Source organism: Brachionichthys hirsutus, chromosome 4 (genome assembly GCF_040956055.1).
Source record: "Brachionichthys hirsutus isolate HB-005 chromosome 4, CSIRO-AGI_Bhir_v1, whole genome shotgun sequence".
NCBI lineage: Eukaryota > Metazoa > Chordata > Actinopteri > Lophiiformes > Brachionichthyidae > Brachionichthys > Brachionichthys hirsutus.
Window position 1 is genome coordinate 14563768 of NC_090900.1, and position 19883 is coordinate 14583650.

At 47.2% G+C, this 19883-nt stretch overlaps 2 protein-coding genes across 2 annotated transcripts; one reads left to right on the forward strand and one right to left on the reverse strand.

Moving 5' to 3' along the window:
* Positions 1–98: 98 nt before the first annotated feature.
* LOC137918173 (MARVEL domain-containing protein 2-like) lies at positions 99–14262 on the reverse strand. Its single transcript, XM_068760927.1, has 15 exons — positions 14239–14262; positions 11938–13207; positions 10715–10750; positions 10464–10642; positions 9633–9804; positions 9493–9543; positions 7957–8046; positions 5305–5381; positions 4453–5158; positions 3357–3524; positions 2530–2636; positions 2142–2246; positions 1208–1379; positions 974–1015; positions 99–874 (listed from the first exon to the last, which is right to left on the reverse strand). The coding sequence occupies exons 2-15, from the start codon at positions 13183–13185 to the stop codon at positions 776–778; spliced, it is 3252 nt and encodes a 1083-aa protein (XP_068617028.1). The 5' UTR covers positions 13186–13207; positions 14239–14262; the 3' UTR covers positions 99–775.
* Positions 14263–16213: 1951 nt separating this feature from the next.
* sdf2l1 (stromal cell-derived factor 2-like 1) lies at positions 16214–18603 on the forward strand. Its single transcript, XM_068738860.1, has 3 exons — positions 16214–16482; positions 17591–17787; positions 18319–18603. Exons 1-3 carry the CDS (start codon positions 16305–16307, stop codon positions 18595–18597), a joined length of 654 nt encoding a protein of 217 aa, XP_068594961.1. The 5' UTR covers positions 16214–16304; the 3' UTR covers positions 18598–18603.
* Positions 18604–19883: the final 1280 nt, after the last annotated feature.

The following is a 19883-nucleotide window of genomic DNA, read 5'->3' on the forward strand; positions in this document are numbered from 1 at the left end:
ATTTTAATGTAGAATAATACGATTATTATCCTGTAAATCAACAAACGAGGTCAAGATGAGATTTCAAACAGTGACAAGACAAGCTCATTACTATCCTGACATTTTTATTGAAATATTAAGCCTGCTTTAAAACGTATACTATATAACAAATATAGGTCTACTTATTAAACACTAAAATATACACAGCTCATGAATCCGAATCATTTCTCCCATCATTGGAACGTACGAGGGGAAAAGTTGTTCATTTGCTTTTAAATAACAAGACAATAATAATAATGAAAGAAATACATGACAGTTTAAGTCAGATGAACGTCACAGGTTCAATCACAGGGATCCGAGCCATCGTTAATCAATTACATTTCGGCTTTTCTTAAATCCACCTCAAGAAAAGGTTTGTAATAAAATCTGACAATTCATTAAGAAAAAAAGTCTCATTAAAAAAATCAACTAAAATACAAATCATAAAAAGTACAGAAAAACATTCTTAAAAATATATTGCATAGTTTTTAAAGGATTAAAAATAACCTTGACAACAGTCATGATGCCAAGCAGATGCCTTCCTAAACCAGCAGCACCCGCGTTGTAGAATTATGATAGTTGTTTGATTAGAAAACACTTCACAGCTCACACTTTGTAATTTCAGCAGACGTATAATAAATTTGCCACACCTCGATAGTTCTAAATGAAACTCGGAGGCTGAAGAATTGACCAAATACAGTGAGGCGGGATATCGCAGACGCGTCTCTGCCCCGGCAGGAGGTCCAAAGGCGACAGGTCATGGTCTGCGGTCGTAGTCGCTGATCATCTTCTTGATATGCGACAGTTTTGACCGGAGATATTTACACCTCTTCTTTTTGATCTCGTAGTTTGGGGACTGTAGATGATAATATGATGATTTATGTTTAAAAAAAAAAGTCATTAAAAAAATGATTATTGGAACAAGCAGTGTTAGAACTCACTGTCCATCACTCACCTTCTTCAGATTCTTCAATTTGGTGTATTCATCCATGGCATCCTGAGAGAAAAGAGATGCCAATGAATAATGTGAGGAAAGCCCCGCCCCAGATTTACACGCAGACTGAATGTCTTAAATACTAAAACACGGTTCCTCCAAGGACCCATATACCCCAACGAAAGGACAACATGCTGGTTTCAGACACGCTCTGCAAAGGGGACACTTGCCGTCCTCACAAACAAGCACACTCACCAGGAACTGAGGGCTGCCAGCAGGGTGTCGGTCCAGCGCTCGGTCCAGGTCTGCCAGGTCCCGGTTTAGGCTGTCCAGGTCGGCCTGCAGGCTCTTGTACTCCTGGTGATCCCGCTCAAATTCCCGTTTGTAGTTGAGACGTTCTTGCTCATCCACAATCGAAGGAAACATACTGCAGACAAAAATATAATGGCATTCATTATTACCTCCAGGAGGAGGTTCTGCTTTCAACAGCGTTTGTGTGTTAGCAGGATTATGGAAAAACTGCTGGATGGATCTGGATTTTTTTAAATCTGAAGATGGGTGTTGGTCCAACTTGGATCCCATTAAATTTTGAGTGTGATCCAGATACCTGTCTGGATTTTTTCAAAAAGTCTGGATAAAAAAAAAATAAAAAAAAATAAAAACATCTCGTAAAATATGCAGTTCACTCAGCAAAAATCAGTCATAAAGGGGTCCGATATGAACCATCGTGAAAGATGTCTTCTGGATCTGGTCCAGAATGAGGTCAGGAACAAAATAATTAAATTTTAAAATTAAAACCCATTTATGGATTAAAAAATCATTTAAAAACGCACATCAACTCTGATTCACTTTGACTTCTCATGGTTGGTGTATAAAGACACCAAGAACAATCTAGAAACTTCTGGTGCTGATCCAGATCAACATGTGGGTCCAGGAATGTTTAAAATGCGTGCATTTTAATATATCATTACCGCCGCCGAGGAGGTTATGATTAACCACTGAAAATATGTCTACGAGAATCCAAATGTACGTTTTATTGTGATTGAATCTAAAAATAAAATCATAATTGGTGTTTTTCCAATCAAGATCGGCTTGGCGGTATTTTTCTCGTTCATCTTAACACATTCCATCGGCTGCAGATCAAACCCATTTCTGATTAGCATCGTTCCCATAACCCTCATTCACTTACACGCTGAAGTCCTCCTCCTCCAGGTCATCTCCCGACTCCACCCCGGGGTCATAGTCCTTCATCTTGGCCTTCAGCCCCCCCAAAGAGCTGCTGATATCCGAGTCTCTGTAAATGGTACGAGTGATGTCAACAGCCACGTCAACAAATAAAATGTACTGCTCCGATTATCGCCCGTCGCCTCCTGAAATGAAGTCCCTCGTCCATCTATGTTGGAAAGAATGACGGGAACTTTGTCTACTCGCCATGCTAACACCGCTGCTAAGCTAGCCAACAGTTTCGCGGTGCCGCTTCGTTCGAGCAGGTATAACTACGTTATATATATATACACCTATCTGTCCCTGTGATAAACTGGGAGACGTCGTTAAACAATGACCGAGACAGGACTTACCCTGGCAGGTAAACGGGTGTGTTGTGATCCAGAAAGTCTCTGGGCCCCCCAACATAAGGATTAGGGTCGTTCAGCATCACCTCTGGCTCTCCAGACACATTTTTCACCTGAAGACAGAGCCAGAGTCAGACAGGAAATACACGACTGTGATGCAAGTCTGAACTTTGATCTCAAACTACCCCAAACCTGTTGGGGTAGTTTTCTGGTCAGAAAGCCAGCGAGTGCCGGCCGCCTCGAAGGTTTGCAGGTCACACAAACAGGCGTAAACACCTTCCTCTTGTTGCCAGACGAAATAAACATGTCCGACTATGACAACCTTTGTTCTCGACCTCGTATAACAAAGACTAGAACAGTCTTCTCGCTCCAGGTTGCAGGCAGTTTCCCCTCTCATACCCGTCATGCTCCACATTTGGCCAGCCTGCAGGTTATATGAGCTATTCACCTGGACCGACCGGTTCCTCAGCTTCTCCCTGGAAGCGTGACTACGGCCGATACCATCGCTGCCGATAACAGGAAGTCTTTCAGAGCCAGCGCAACTACTGAATCGACAGGTCTGAATGCACAGCCAGGGACGTTCACCAAGCATGCCCTGGCATGGAAACGGTTTCCAGGGCAACACCGCATATACCCCTATTCTCCTACCTCAACCCATCCTACGTAGGGAAACGTTTATTTGCATTAATGCCCTTTCGTAAATGCACTACGTCAGAGCACATCATCTTAACAATGCAACGCGTCACGCTGCAAGTTTTACAGGCCACACCCAGAAACCGGAAATAAAACAATCCCTTCCCGACACACCCACACACACACCCACACACACTCACCCACTCCCCAACGCCGTTGCTGTGGAGACCGTCCCTGACGACCTTCACCTCCTCCCAGAGGACGCGGTCCTCACCCCAGCGCCTGATCCTGGATCGAGTCCTGGCTGCGAACACCAGCAGGATGATGAGGCCCACGATCACCAGGAAGCCCAAGACGATCGCTATGGCCTGCAGGAACATTCGGCATTAAGCGTTTGTGTAAGGAAGGAAAATAGCAGGCAAAATAGTCACATAATGAATTCACCGTGGTCTAACACTTTGAACATCTTTAATTCATAAATCCATTATATATTGTGCTTTAAATGAGAATAGTTTGTGCTTGGACTGGATTTGGGCAACTAAATATCCTTTTTGGGGGTTTTTATTCACCAGTGGATAATTACTGTTGACTATAATCTGAATAATCTGTGATACACAAATTACTGTGGTTTTAGCTGTACATTCGTTCCTCGCCTTATCGCGGTTCATTTTCCGCAAATTCAGTTCATTGCGGATTTTCTTGCCGTTAAATCGTGGAATTATTGGTTTTTATTTCCATTATTTTATTGATAAAATAAGCATTTTCTAGCCTAAGAATAATAAATCAGTAAAAACATGTATTACAACACATATACAGTACTGCAACATATAAAAAACCGACTGAGGAACACGCGAGCGACGACTCGAAACGACTCGTTCCAGAGCGGGATTTCAGCACGGATCAGACGGGGTCATTCTGGAAGAGAATGGCGTCTCGCACTTTTCGGTTTAAGAAAGAAGCTCGATTGATTGAAATGTCAAGAGCGATAACCGTATACTTCATGTAGAACTACTGTACAGCAGGAGTACTTTAGAATTAAGAGTACAGGCAGCATTGATTGGGTTTAAGAGCATTAGAAATATACGCTGCTGGTACTACATTAGAATACAAACGTGTTTGTCGGCATGTGGGAAAGGGTAATACAGCAGAGGGGGGTCGATGACAGGGCAAGGAGGGGTCAAAGTTGAAAATACGTGTTAAATACTAAAGTAAATATGGTGTCGCTGCGCCGCGGTCCCGGGACGCAAACGGGGGACGACTGTACTCGTTCAATAGAAGACAAAGAACACATCACACCTCTTGAGGCTCCACCACGCAGTAATGGTACAGGTACTGGTTGATGAAGAGGCCCTGGGCCTGGTTCTGGTTCTGGTACTGGGCACAGAGCTGGCGGATCTGGTTGTAGACCACCGATCCCGTGGACTGAGCCGTCGGGTTCACGGCGACCAGGTACACGATGCTCGCAATAAGCATCAGGAACGCCAAGATGGCGCAGATGATGATGGTTGCGAGGTAGAACTTTGCCGAGCGGGCCGTACTCTGCCGTGAAATAACCAAGACGAATATGATGAGCACGGCGATGAAGGTGATGCCCGAGATCGCGATGATGAAGCCTTTGCCCGTTTTGGGATCCACTTGCTGCCCGCCGTAAGCGTAGTTGCTGCTCCCACCAATGCCTCCACTTCCAAAACCGCCGCCGAAACTGCCCCCGCCAATGCCGCCGCCAATGCCGCCGCCGGAGACGGGAAACTGGCCTCCGCCGCCGCCGAAGCCCGGCAGGAATCCGGCGCCGCCGCCCAACAGGCTCGCGTCGTAGTCCCAAGCCAGCGTGGAGGCCACGCAGGCAAACACGGCCACACACATGATGATGATGATGATGCACATGATCTTCATCACGCCCGGCGGGGACTTCCAGGTGTAGAAGTGGAGCATCTGATCTCCTGGGTAGTAGGAGAACGCCGGGTTGGACATGAGCTCGCTGTGCCTGTTCCTGCTGCTGTGGCTGCAACAGTGGAGGAAAGAGAGAGCCGGTCAGGGTGGCGCAGCGTTAGTGCTGCTGATGTGGGTCAGGAGACGACGGCGGCGGGACAGCGTCGGGTCAGGAGACGACGGCGGGACAGCGTCGGGGTTCAACGCTGCTCTACTTACTGTTTGCTGCCACTCGAGTGGTGAGCCGGGGAACTGCGCTTCTTGTGCGCCATGCTAAAATGGGACTGGAGCTCAACCTGGAAAAAAAACACAGAAACAGAACTCTGGTTTGCATGAAGATCTTTTTCTTTCCTTTGGTGTCATGTTTCGTATCGTTGTTCTTCACTCTGAGAAACAAGAGGAGAAGGAAATGGAGGAGACGAAGACGTGATGGGGAACGTTTGGTGCTCGGGACAGGAACCCAGAAGGACAGACGGTGGAGGACGTCGATGTCATGAAACCAGACTAACGAATCCCCGGAGCCATCAGCATCCATGAGGTGAAGGGCTGCTGCCCCCCCCTCAGGTGAGATGCTGAGAACCAGGTGTGGCTGGGGGTCGTGGGTTCAGAGGTCAATCCTGCATGCATGTTGTTCATTCTGTGCGTGGATGAAACCTCAACACGGAGGTACAGAATAATCTAAATTCATTTTAAATTATATATAAACCAACATCTTCAATATAAAGTCTTTAAAACATTCAGCTTCATCTGAAAGACAGCGGACGTAAAGGAACGCTCAACGCGTCTTTAAACATGGCGTGAATAAACATTAAGAATAAAATAAATTAAACTAAACCTCCGGAGCGGAACGCGCTCAGCAGCTCCGGTGAATCCGTTTCTAGTTGAGACGGACTTACCGAGAATGATGATCCAGCTGGAGCCGCGGAGGACGAACGACGCACTGATGAGCACAAACAACACCGCGCGCGCGGCCGCGTCCACCGCCCAGGAAGCACAAAGAGACGCGCCCACAGGTGTGCGCTCATCACGTGGGTCCCTCATCACGTCAGACAGGACTAACCTGTCTCCCTGGACGCGCACAGCTCACCGTGACTCCACACCCTGCGTCCGCCGAAAGTCGTCGGGACGCGTTGCGGGACATTTGCGGGTAGATTTTCAAAGATACATTTATTTGTGTAAATAAATAAATAACAAAATGTCGCTTTAACTCTGAATGATTTTACAGGTAACATTTTCACTGCAGTGACTCACTTAAAAATCACAAGTTAGAAGTTTAAGAAATAAATATATTCCAAACCTGTAAATTCTCAAACTCATGATTCGTTTAAAAAAAAAAATCATATAATTTTTTTATTTTGCTTTTTTGTATTTATTCAAATCTTATCTAACCTGGACAGCTGTGGCATACTGAGTAACACCAAGGAAGGAATGCCTGCAGGGCGCTAAAACCTGACACCAGCGCCCGAACCTGTCCTCCCACCTGCATTCTGCAGCCATCTCACGAGTTAGTCAATAACAAGGAGAGACGTGGAGCCTGCGGGCCACTCCACGTTCAAACGACACTCAGCGTCCCTGAAATGGAGTGTTTTTGGGTCCTGGCGTAGTATTTCCTGCAGAATTCACAAAGGGTGAGACAGGTGGGACATACTCTCCGGGACACTTTCAGTTTAGAGATACTACTGCTAATAAGAGTCCAATTAGGCATTTTATGTTGTGGTTGTAACTATTCTACTTACTTTCACAATTATTTTTAACAGCCATCAAATTTCAACCACAATTATATTAATTAGATGAAAATGTATATTTTAAATGTGGATTGGCGTAGCAGTCCAAATGTATACTTTTCCCTCACTGGGTATTGACATTAATCTGAATCATACATAGCGCTCACTAATCCAAGAGTGGAAATTGTAATATAAGTTATGTCATTAAGAAAATAAAACAAATTGTGAACCGGGACTAGTTTGTGATAATGGATAACCACCGGCTGCAACTTTATTTTATACAACCTCCTATAGCGGAGGAAAAACAACTCCACATAGCTGTTACGGTAAATTCCTACCTCACTGGGACAGACGTGGATCAATAAGACATAAGTTTATGTCAGTTCTCTAAAGTGAATGCAAGAAGACAAACAATATGTAAGCTTAATAGAGGCAAAGGAATAAAAAGGTGCTTTATTGGTATGAGGTACGAGAACGGAGCACATGTGGTACAAAAGTAGTAATAAAAAAACAAGGTACATAGAGTTTAGGATTCAAAGACACACATCTGTTAAGTTCACTGCCGTTATAGTGAGTGAATGGAACCTATACATTATATACAAGCGTTTCCTATCTGGCCAGTGATAGAGGCCGTTCCACTAAACCCCTCCGGACTAACGCGCTCACATGGAAGACCCCGATGGGCTGAACGTTCTCCTATTGAACCACCCAGCCCACGTCTAAGGCGCTACGTCTACGGCGTCTGCACTCCTTCATCAACGAGATCCAAACTGCTCTAAAAACGTCTCATTTATAACCCATTTCTAAAAACTTCATTTCCCTTTCACCGATTTGTGATTGATGTTTGTCCTACGCGCACGTTTATTCTTTTCTGTGTGTGCAGTCCCTTCTTTCAAATGCATCAGAGATGTTCACCCATTTTATTAAATGTGCTAGTCTGTCACGCACACACACACACACACAGTACATAAAGGTATGACCTCATTTCTTGTGTAACTATTTGTGTTTATTTAAAGTTGCTCTTCTTCCTGATGACACAAAGATGAGCCTTTCACCTGTATTGATCCCTGTGCATGCTCTCCTCTCCGGCGACAGACCATAATGTACTCCAGGTGCGTTCATGTCTGTGGTCGCTTCAGTCTGTGGCTTTGTTGTACTCTTGAATCTTCTGTTTAATGTGGGAGAGCTTGTTCTTCAGGTACTCACACCTCTCCCTTTTTTCCAAGAATGTTGGGTCCTGAACACACAGAATTGTTTTCCTAGTGATGTAATTCTTATATATCAAGGACAGTATATTGATCATCTACAATTTCTAATCATAGATAAACCAGGAATGGGTTGAAGTTCAAAGGGCAATAAAGAGGATGAAGGCTGGGAAGGCGGTTGGCCCGGACGACACAGGTGTGGAAGTGTCTCGGAGAGGAAGCTGCAGAGTTTTTATTGTTTGATCCTAGAGAGGACGAAGATGCCAGAGGAACGGAGGAGAAGTTCTGGTACCCATTTTTAAGAGGAAGGGAGACACACAGAGTTGTAGAAACTATAGAGGGATAAAGCTGATGAGTCATACGATGAAGTTACAGGAAAAGGTGTTTGAGGCTAGACTAAGGACAGAAGTGAGTATTTGTGAGCAGCAGTATGGCTTTATATTTAGGAAGAGTACCACAGACGCAATGTTAGCGTTGAGGCTAGCAATGGAGAAGCACAGGGAATCCTCTGTGGCTATCTGAACTGGGCTGCATTTATTATATCATTCTGTGTGTGTGTGTCTATATAGCAAGTAAAAAAAGAAAATCTCCATTATTATTAGCATTCATTTTGGTGTTTTTAGACGCCAGAACGGATAAAAAATAAATTCCGTTACGGGAAAAACTGAATTGAGTTCGGAGCTCGGCCCAGCAGCGATCTCAACTCGAGGTTTTTCTGTAGAAGCATCTGGACGCTCTACTGGTCAGTTAGAACTGAAGATGAGAGGTGAAGCGTCTTCAACCAAACGTAATCAAGTAACGTCGATTCTTCGTGATTGTTCTATGACGGGGGGCCGCCAACCTAAGAGAGGCGCGTCATGGCTGGCATGCGAGGGCATTTACGTTGCAGGATTGAGACGCCATACCAGCGTCATACAATGCAGTATTGACCTCTGTCCCCAAAAACCACAACCCCCAGCCACACCAGAGACTCCTCCCCCCATCACCCACGTAGGTTTCGTTCAGCTGGTTGGTTCTACACCAGATTATGCTTTTGTCACTCGTGACCACGTATTTTTGTGCCGCTCTTGTGCTCCGTGTCCTCCGCCCGGTTTCACATGTTTTGAATGTGAAAATGTGTTTTCTAGTTGTGGCTCTGTAATTTTGATTTTGGATGTTTCTAACTGCAGCCTGCCGACCTCGGTTCCTTTTTCGTGGCTGTGAGTTTCGTGTTATTACCGACGAGCAGTTTTTTTTACACCTTGAAATATGGCAGAAAGGATTATAACATCGTATATTGTGCTTTGACAAGTCTGTCTGGTTTTTTATTTTACTTGGATAAATTACTTCATTGGTTCATACAACCCTTTTCACGCTAATGACCAAGTTTGATTTTGTGCTAGTTTTAATAGATTCTCATCACCAAAGGTTTAAAGACAGAAAACTATTTATCCAAGGCCTTACCCAGACCAGGAACTGAGGTGGCTGCGTGTACTCACAGATTTCTTCTTCCGGTACTCGAATAAAATGCCATTGATCCGCTCGTTCTCCTGAAACAGCGCACATGCATATTACTGGACAACGTGCGGTGTGTGTGTGTGTGTGTGTGTGTGTGTGTGTGTGTGAGTGCAGCTCATACCATCTGGCTGGACGACCCGGATGGGAGGTTCTGCATCATCTCGTCCATTGCTTCAAACTTCTTGGCCATGGCCTGAACCTCAGAATGCAGCTCCTTGTACTCGGCGTATTGGTCGTTGAACACGGCCTTGTACTGGTCCCGCCCCTCGTCTGAGAGGATGCTCGGATACTTCCTGTGTGAACAGGTCAGAAGACAACTCTGTGTTGTGTTTGTTCAGATGAGCATCAAATAATCGACTTTTTCTAACCCCTCATCATTCTGAGACGCTCTGTTTTCAGACAAGCAGGATGTCCGTCACCAACACGACAGGCCTGAAAATACTCAATATACAAGAACGCATACTTTGTTGAAGTGATGGAACAACACGGGACTCTACCCAGGATTAACAATGTTTTCTGGAATCCTTCTACCAGAATTTGTTGTCAAATATGAACATTTAAAATAAATATTTCCTGTTTGTGAGCATGGAGGTAGTACTAACGCCACGTATTATAAATATTTCCTGCTTGTGAGCATGGAGGTAATACTAACGCCACGTATTATAAAGATTTCCTGTTTGTGAGCATGGAGGTAATACTAACGCCACGTATTATAAGTATTTCCTGTTTGTGAGCATGGAGGTAATACTAACGCCACGTATTATAAGTATTTCCTGTTTGTGAGCATGGAGGTAATACTAACGCCACGTATTATAAGTATTTCCTGTTTGTGAGCATGGAGGTAATACTAACGCCACGTATTATAAGTATTTCCTGTTTGTGAGCATGGAGGTAATACTAACGCCACGTATTATAAGTATTTCCTGTTTGTGAGCATGGAGGTAATACTAACGCCACGTAGTCGGCTATGACAACAGGCTTGGGGATGTGTCCAGCAGGTATGTGACCGCGCAGGATCTCCGGCTCCAGCTTCATCAACGAGGCGGCTGCAGGGTTGTTCACGGAGTCCATGATGTCCGGCTGAATGGTGGGGAGGGGAGTCTGCCCGGAGGAGTTGGAGTCCCCCCCCAGCTACAGCAGAGAGCTACACGTTAGGGGCGTGCCAGGCGACATCTGCTCAGACGGCAGACGCGTGATACTTACTAGAGACAGGGGGAGTGTTGATCCGATCGTTCTCATCTAGTTTATTGTGACGGGAAGAAGAAAAAGAAAGTTAATGAGAAGTGGGTCGCGTACACAAACCCAACAGCTTTTTAAATGAACCCTTTAAATGTCTGATGGAGTAGATGATCCTAATATTTCTGACTCCCTGCACCGCTTCACCGGACAATTGAGGTGGGATGAGATCAACAAGAGCTTCAGCCAGAGGTCTACATTCGGCCTTTGGTTTGGATTTAAAACCGAAGGTTTTATCTGTTTAACCACTTTGTCCCTAATATTTTTAAATACCTGCATACATCTAGGCCATTTATACTGTACGTTATGTACGTACCCACAGTGACTCCTTGTCGCTAAACATATACTTTTACATTTCCGAAAACGTTGGCCAGGCCAACACATAAAACTTTAGGAACGATAAATTGAAAAGTTGTGTTCACTGCCCAGAAATCCAAGTATCCCACAGATTAGCCGCCAGCGCAACGTTCAGTAATGGAGAACTGGACAGTCTGAGTGAGGAAACCTAAAGAGACGCATCAAGAACTTTGACCTTTGGATAAGTTGTTCTTGGAGGAAACAGATTTCTCCACCGTTTTAACCCTCTTCCCACGACCGTAGCGCCGGCGCTATTGCCGTCTATGCCCGGTGTTACGGTAATAATGCACCGGTCAAAGAGACCAACTCTGACCAGCAGGTGGTGCTGGCGCTGCGGCCGTAAGGACAGCCGGGTGCGCCCTAACCATCCGGAGGTAAAGGGTTAAAGCATGTTAGCTTAGCATTTTTTCTAGCATAGGAAAACACTCGGCTCGGACACGGACTTCATCTGAAAATGGCTAACATGTTATTTATTATGCTAAAACAGGATGTGAGATTTTATTTATAAAACCTGAGCACAAAACCAACTGTACATGAAACCGTTACGGCTAACAGGGAAACCTTACTGAAGCCAAACACTCCGGTCGTGTCGTTACTGCGTCTTTACTGCGTCGTTACTGCGTCGTTACTGCGTTATTCACACCTTTCACAGTTATCTGTATATTTTCTTTAAATCGAACGCAGCTCTGAAGTTTTATTTATTACAGCGTTTGTAATAAATCAAACATGCAGTAAAGTGAAGTACATTTTGTAAATAGCGAGTACGTTAACAGTTCGGGTTAGCGTTAGCTACAGCGAGTCTCCAGAATGAGCGACATGGCCGTGTGTGTTACCTCGTGTGCCAACGCCTCCTTCCTCAACCTGGATGCTTCGTGCCTCCACAGCTTCAGACACACTCCGGCACTGATGAAGTAGAGCACCATGGTGATGAAGATGAAGATGAGGGCTGCTGTCTGCCCAGCCTCAGTGCGGCAGAATGCTATGTTTACTCCAGCGTTGAAGACCGGTAGGCTGCATAGCCCCCCCCGGGTGGTGTCTCTCACATAGACTATCCCTGCTGCCAGGTAGAGCACCGCCAAGACCAGGTTGATGGAACACTCTGTGAGGGGCCACCAGGAAGAGTCCAGAAGGATGGCCCTGTAGTATATGCTCATCCCCAGAACCACCAGAATCACAGTCACTATCCAAGCGAGTCCAGCCACCACCAGGACAAAAGCGGTCTTAGGGCCTGTGTATTGGCCGCCCCCATATCCATAAGCACTAGCACCTCCACCGAGTCCACCGTACAGCTGCGGCTGAGAGTATCCATACATATTGAACCACTCATTGTCCTTGTGAACATAAGCACAGACACAAGCGAACACGGCAGCTCCCAGCAGCAGTTGCACACAGCCCAGTATCCGCAGCAGGCCCGGCCATGACTTCAAGTAGGCGTAGCGCTGGTGGTACTCCTCCACCCTCTCCTCGTAGGTCAGGGCTGAGAGACTGGTAGGCACGGCGGAGGCGGAGTCCAGGGCTTCGGCGCCGAGCAGCAGTCGATCTCGCTCCTTCTCAGAGATGTAACTGCCTCCGGAGCCAACATAAGGGTCCCGGTACGAGCCCGGAACGGACGGAGAGGGAGGAGCAGAGTTGGGAGGTGAGCAGGGGACTCCTGATGTGGTGTGGCATTTGGCACTCTTTTCGGACGAGGGGGCAGGCGAGTGAGAATCGGGTAAAGGTGGTGCATTAGGGGCGGTGGGCCAACCGTTGCTGCCTCGATTATCACTATTGCCACGGAAGAAATTTTTGACAGAGTCAGGGATGAAGCGATGCACTGGCTTAATGTCCATGGCATCACGGTCCTCGTCCATTGGCTCGTCATCGCTGGGGGGTTGGAAGGATGCAGGCCCAACAGCTGGCTGATCGGGTAAAGGTGGAGGGGGAAGGGGGTCATAGCTTACAGCCGGCACCGTCTCATTCAAGGATGCCGGCGGCGGCGGGAAATCTGGCTCCCGCATCAAGGAGCCCACGGGGACCTGGTCATAGAGTGGAATCTCCCGCACCCGGTCAAACCTGGAGACTGAACCCGCACCTGAAGACATCCGGACCTGGACTCTGAGTTCACTGCAGGGAGCAAGACAGTCTGAACTGAAGCAGAAGATCAATGATGGGCCTACAGCTGTTTGAAAGGGGGTGCTGGTAAAACATTTGGGCCTTAGCTGCTGCACTTTGAGCAAATGTTTCTATTATTTATGTTACAATGCAGGTCGTAGCTGATGTACCGGTTCCATCGTACATCATATCGCTACTGACGCAGACACGGGCAGAACACGCAAACTCCTCACAGAAAGAACACAAGACGGATTTGAACCTGTGACCTTCTGACCAGACAACGTCATTTCAGCAGTCACCCAAAAGAGTGTACCTCTATGGTAATCAGAAATAAAGTTACCTTTAAGACAGGTTCAGGGGAAAAGAAATAAAAATACAGAGGCGCTAAATCTTAAACCGCAGTAGAACAAGCAGAGAACAGGTAGAGAACCGGTAAACAACAGGTAGAGAACAGAGAACCGGTAAACAACAGGTAGAGAACAGAGAACCGGTAAACAACAGGTAGAGAACAGAGAACCGGTAAACAACAGGTAGAGAACAGAGAACAGGAGGAGAACATAGAACAGGCAGAGAACATAGAACAGGTAGAGAACAGAGAGCAGGAGGAGAACCGGAGAACAGGTAGAGAACAGAGAACAGGTAGAGAACACAGAACAGGCAGAGAACATAGAACAGGTAGAGAACAGAGAGCAGGAGGAGAACCGGAGAACAGAGAACATGTAGAGAATAGAGAACAGGTAGAGAACATAGAACAGGCAGAGAACAGAGAACAGGTAGAGAACACAGAACAGGCAGAGAACATAGAACAGGTAGAGAACAGAGAGCAGGAGGAAAACCGGAGAACAGAGAACAGGTAGAGAACAGAACAGGTAGAGAACAGGTGCCTGTATGAAGCCTCCTCTACTGTAACCCAGTAATACTGAAACAAATACTCTAAATGAAAGTTTTGCGTTGATACTGAAGACGCTAACAAACAGGACGACATGTTTAACCCAGAAAGCTCGATATAGACGCGACGGCTCGGCTTTCTGGCTCCGACCTACCTGCGGAGAATCCTTCGTGTTTCTCTCGAGCAGCAGCGACATCCTGCCTGTCGCGCGCCCTTCGTTCTCCCACTGATCTCAGATCAGGCTCCTCCCAGAGCTAAAGGCCGGCGGAGGCGCTAGCAGACCAGGAAAACTGATCCCAGATCAGGACCACGTGAAACTCACCTGTCCAGTCGGACCAGCCTGAACGCGACTTCCGGGTTGGATGATTCGGTGCTTCGTTACGTCAATGAGCTCTCGCTCTTCTTCTTTTCTTCGCCACACAAATAAAGTATCTAGTATTAAAGTATATGAAAAAAGAGGACGGTGTCTTTTTTAATATATTTGCATATATGCAAATATATTGTAGAGTTTATACTCAATGTATACTATGTTTTTTTCATTAATATAAAAATGTGCAGCGTTGACTGACGCTTTTTGACATGGGCTGTCCGTTTCTCTGAAAACATGGAGCTATGGAAGCAGAATTCACCCGCAGGCTTGCGTGGGGAGATATAATCCATATATTATGGTTACCAGGTTACTATTTCATAGAGCGGTACCATTTTCGTTTGACTTCAGAGCAAATTCTCTGCACTGCTTTTTAACACTCTTGATCTTGTAGTGTCTTAGCCCCCTACCCACTTTCTAGCCCCCTACTCACTTTCTAGCCCCCTACCCACTTTCTAACCCCCTACCCACTTTCTAGCCCCCTACCCACTACCAAATCAAGACAAAGCATTCATATTTCACTTCTGTATTTCTGACAAATACAACAGTCAGTATTTGCTGCATTAATCAACACATTTCACCGGTGCCATGCACCAACCTGGAAGTTATGCTGCAGCATTTCTATTTCCAGGTCTGCCTTCCCGATCTGTCGCTCCAGGTCCACCGTTTCTTTTTGGGTCCTTCGCTGGTATCTAAGCATGAGGACGACTGAAATCTCCCTGCAGCATTGACCTGGTGTATTTACTGTGTTCATCCGTGCTGCAGAGGCTGGCGGACCCTCCTCCTGGCAATGACCAGACACACTCTGTTAAAAAGGAGAAGAACGTGCAGCTTGTTCATTCTTTCATTCTACTTGTCAAACTCCAACCTCCACACAAGAATCTAAAAACATGCGAATAAGAGGAGGACTCTCATTGGCTGCCATGTTTTATGTTAGTATGTATAGCGTCTACCTCTGTAGACCTCCCATGCCAGCAGACTCCGTGTCTTCATCATCATCATCCTGTTGAAGCAGACAAGCATTCTGCTCCAACTGCATGTGGCACCATCGGTGGAGTTCGGTGCGCTGAGAACTTCAGGGAAGTTCTGTTGAAGCAGGAGGTTCAGAGGTTCAATAAAGGTTAGTGCACTAAATACAAGGTATCCAACATGTGATTGCTGTATGATATATTATTTTCTGTAGGTCGTCCACTTCCACAAGAACCACCACATCAATACCTCGTTGAACTGCTTACATCGTCACTACGAACCTTACACTTGACTCTCACGTATTCATCCGTGATCCTTTTTTGATCAATCTCTTATCGGCTGTGAACCTCTGCATTGAACTTGACTTGATTTTTGTACTATGCAGAGCCTGTTTAATTTCATTGCATCACCGTGCGTAATGACGTCAGGGAAGCTAATGCTCCCTGCGCGCTCTAATAGTGAGACTCAATGGCACGCTGCATTGATGGAGACATGTAGGCGAAAACGCGCCACTGCCCCCTACTGTAGCGGACGTGTAATTACAATCTGTTACGGCAATTAAAAAAGTGACCAGTATCTTCGCCGTGCATGCCATAGGCATGGATATCATGGGGTCCCCCCCCCCCCCTCCGTGGTGCGCCCCGTTGGTATGATTCTGATTCTAATGTCCCCATCACCCGAGAATCACCACAATGCAACGTGTTCGATTGTTGTTCGATTGCTTCCGGCTTCCGTGGCCATGCCCATGCGTGCGTCATCCATTGACCAATCATCTATCGACACTTACTTCCGCGTGTTGGGACTTGTCAAGCTGTGATTGGCTGACCGGTGAGCGCGGCTGCACGCTTCCTCTCTCTCTGCGGGTCGGAAGCACCGAGACAACGATGGAGCTCCTCAAGGCTGCTCGCGCGCTCCTAAAATGGCTGCTCTTCCTGCTGCTGTGGTCGAAATGCGACGGGAAGGAGTCGGAGCTCAACCACGTGACCTGCGGCTCTCTGGTCAAGCTGCTCAACACCAGACACAACGTCCGCCTGCACTCCCACGACGTCAAGTACGGCTCAGGTAACGCCACCGGTAACGCCAGAGAGTAACGTAACGTAGAGCACCCAGCCAGCCCTCAGGTGGGCTCGGTGGGACAGACCCTGATCCTGCTTCAGAGAGCAGCGGGTCGAATCCCGTTTAAATACCAGCAAATATCAATCAGCTGGTTTGGACATGTATTTATTGATCAAGCAGGTCTCCAGTGTAGAAGGTACTGTGGTACTCGGGGGAACAGCCTGGTACTCCTTCTTTAAGTGTGTGTGTGTGTGTGTGTGTGTGTGTGTGGTTGTTTATTTAATGCCATTTATGTCTGATCGTCTGTATATTAAATAACAACGTCTGTCGTTGTATTTTGGCGTTGTATTCTGGTGTTGCGTTCTCCCTACACAAAGCAGGATGTACCGGTCGTTTGTTTTCACACACGTTGTGGGTTATGAGTATTTTATTTTACAAAACAATCTGTAAAAGTGTAACGGAACGACCGGTAAAATGTTTCAAAGTAAATATATATATATATATATATTCTGCTCCAAGGTTAGAAAATGATCGACTGGATCGTCCTGGAACTCTTTCATGCCAACACAACGATGAAAGGATTATTTATTCACTTTTTCACCGGCCTGTTGATCCTACGGTTTAGCATTCTGAGTCGGGCGTCGGACGCGTCCAGTCCGTGTGTCCGATGACTGCACTCTGTCAACTTGGAACTGGCATCGCTGACTTGAAGGGAAAACAGTACCTTAAAAATAACAACCCCCCCCACTGTGTAATCTTTATAATACATGTGCAAAGATCCTCATTTGCTCCACTTTACTGCATCCTCTGTTACTTCCTTTCAGTACTACAACTACACAGTTTCACACGAGTACCGGTACTACTACAATCCTTTACAACTCTGTTTAATTTGAGCTAATCCCTAATAAACGCAACAATACAAACAAAATAACAACACTGATAATTAGACAATAGCATCCACGCTAAACTAAAACAAATGCTTCTTATAAGATAGAAAAGCCCCCCCCCCCCCCCCCACACACACACACACACACACCCTGCATGGCTGTGTCAGGACACATCTGAAGCTAATGTAACTGTGTGTGTAACTGTGTGTGTGTGTGTGCGTGTGCAGGCAGTGGGCAGCAGTCTGTGACTGGGGTGGAGACGGCCGATGACGCTAACAGCTACTGGCAGATTCGTGGGCGGTCGGACCGTCCGTGTCAGCGAGGACTCGCCATCAGGTGTGGGCAGGCCGTCCGGATCACGCACATGAAGACGGGCAGGAACCTCCACACACACCACTTCAGCTCGCCGCTGTCCAATCACCAGGTCAGAGGTCACGCACACACACACACACACACACCACTTCAGCTCGCCGCTGTCCAATCACCAGGTCAGAGGTCACGCACACACACACACACACCACTTCAGCTCGCCGCTGTCCAATCACCAGGTCAGAGGTCACGCACACACACACACCACTTCAGCTCGCCGCTGTCCAATCACCAGGTCAGAGGTCACGCACACACACACACCACTTCAGCTCGCCGCTGTCCAATCACCAGGTCAGAGGTCACGCACACACACACACCACTTCAGCTCGCCGCTGTCCAATCACCAGGTCAGAGGTCACGCACACACACACACCACTTCAGCTCGCCGCTGTCCAATCCCCAGGTCAGAGGTCACGCACACACACACACACACCACTTCAGCTCGCCGCTGTCCAATCACCAGGTCAGAGGTCACACACACTCACACACACCACTTCAGCTCGCCGCTGTCCAATCACCAGGTCAGAGGTCACACACACACACAGACTCGAGGCTTGTTAACAGCATGCGTCCGTTTCGTCTGCAGGAGGTCAGTGCGTTTGGCGAGCATGGCGAGGGAGACAACCTGGACCTGTGGGCGGTGCAGTGTGACGGCTCGCACTGGGAGCGGGACGACTCGGTGCGCTTCAGACACGTGGGCACCGACGTGTTCCTGACCGTTACGGGCGAGCAGTACGGCAATCCCATCCGCGGCCAGCGGGAGGTGCACGGCATGCTCGCCGCCAACCAGCACAACTGGTGGCGCTCCATGGAGGGCGTGTTCATCCGGCCCAGCCAGGAGCCGCTGCGCCACGACGAGCTCTGAGCTTCACTGGGGGGGGGGGGGGGGTGGACCAAACGGCATGAGTCACTGGTTAATGACTCACCTGTGCACTAATGAAGAACTCGGGGTGTTATGAGATGGGGGGAGCTGTACTCGGTGTCGGTGTAAGATGGGGGGGGGGTTAGTCGTACTCTGTACGGTTTCTATGTAGTCTATTTATTCTGTTGCCCCCCCCCCCCGTTAAGAACCTCATTCAGAGGAAACAATAAACGACGGCTCGTCCGATGACCAGCGTTGGGCAGCTGTTCCCCTGAGGGGGTGCGTTTGGTTTTAATGTGGGCGCAGCGCGGTGCTGCAGGGAGCTGCTCCTTCGTTGCTCCGTATTGAACCGACCTGTTCGATGAGCTTTGAACTACAAAGCGACGCTTGAGTCGGACCGGCTTCTTATCGGGGGGGCCTCTAGAGCTCTGCATCGACACAAACTACTGGCTAGCACATTTCAAGCGCACAGATATAGGATTCGAACCCGGTACTTTTTTGATGTGAGGCAACAGCGCTAACCACTACACCACCAGGGTGACAGTTTTAACTACATTGTTCCGATTGGGATTTCCCCAGTCGGACGGAATTCCCTGATTTTTCTGACGTCACATGAATGCACCAAGAGGACACTGCAGCTAAGACAAGGTCCAAAGTACACGATTGAACTAAGAAATACACGCCAAGTTTCTATGTTACTGAAAGTGAAGTTTTCCGTCATTCCCTGGCGACGGTTTACGGTTCCCCATCAGAAAGAATCCGTCAAACACAAATGTTTGCTGTTCTTACAGAAATGAGTGAGATTGTGTCGAGTGCTGTTGCTTTGCAGGAAATCGCTTCCTCCGTGATGCTACTGGGATTTAAGAGCTCTCGTTTGTCGTAAAGGTTTTAAATAAACTGGCTCGAGAAGACCGTCTGTGGTGAACTCTCTCGGTTGTGTTTACCTGGTGCCGTGCCCTTCGTGGGTGTCCCCTGCCTCTTCCTACCAAGTCGGATAGAGCAGGGGTCCCCAACCACCGGGCCGCGGCCCGGTACCGGTCCGTGAGGCATTTGTTACCGGGCCGCAAAGAACGAACAACTAATGTATACAATTTCCGTTGTATCGATTATTGGCGTCTAAAAGGTGTTTTATTTCGAAAAACTCCGGATTTTCTCCAACGTAACAATCGCGTCTTGATACGTTGCTGGAAAAAAAACATCCGTGAACTCGCAAAAATTAATTAAAAAAGTATTTGGAGAGCTTCTTTGCTAAGGAAAAAAGTCTTACTGAGGAGGAAGAAGAGGCGCCG

Excerpts from the sequence above, each read along its gene's own strand:
- LOC137918173 (XM_068760927.1), bottom strand. The coding sequence starts at position 13,185 with ATGTCTTCAGGTGCGGGTTCAGTCTCCAGGTTTGACCGGGTGCGGGAG. Across the intron at positions 1,380-2,141 it reads GAGGAGGAGGACTTCAGCGT|TATGTTTCCTTCGATTGTGG; the intron begins GTAAGTGAATGA and ends TTTTGTCTGCAG. Across the intron at positions 875-973 it reads AATTGAAGAATCTGAAGAAG|TCCCCAAACTACGAGATCAA; the intron begins GTGAGTGATGGA and ends TATCATCTACAG.
- sdf2l1 (XM_068738860.1), top strand. The coding sequence starts at position 16,305 with ATGGAGCTCCTCAAGGCTGCTCGCGCGCTCCTAAAATGGCTGCTCTTC. Across the intron at positions 16,483-17,590 it reads CGACGTCAAGTACGGCTCAG|GCAGTGGGCAGCAGTCTGTG; the intron begins GTAACGCCACCG and ends GTGCGTGTGCAG. Across the intron at positions 17,788-18,318 it reads CGCCGCTGTCCAATCACCAG|GAGGTCAGTGCGTTTGGCGA; the intron begins GTCAGAGGTCAC and ends TTTCGTCTGCAG.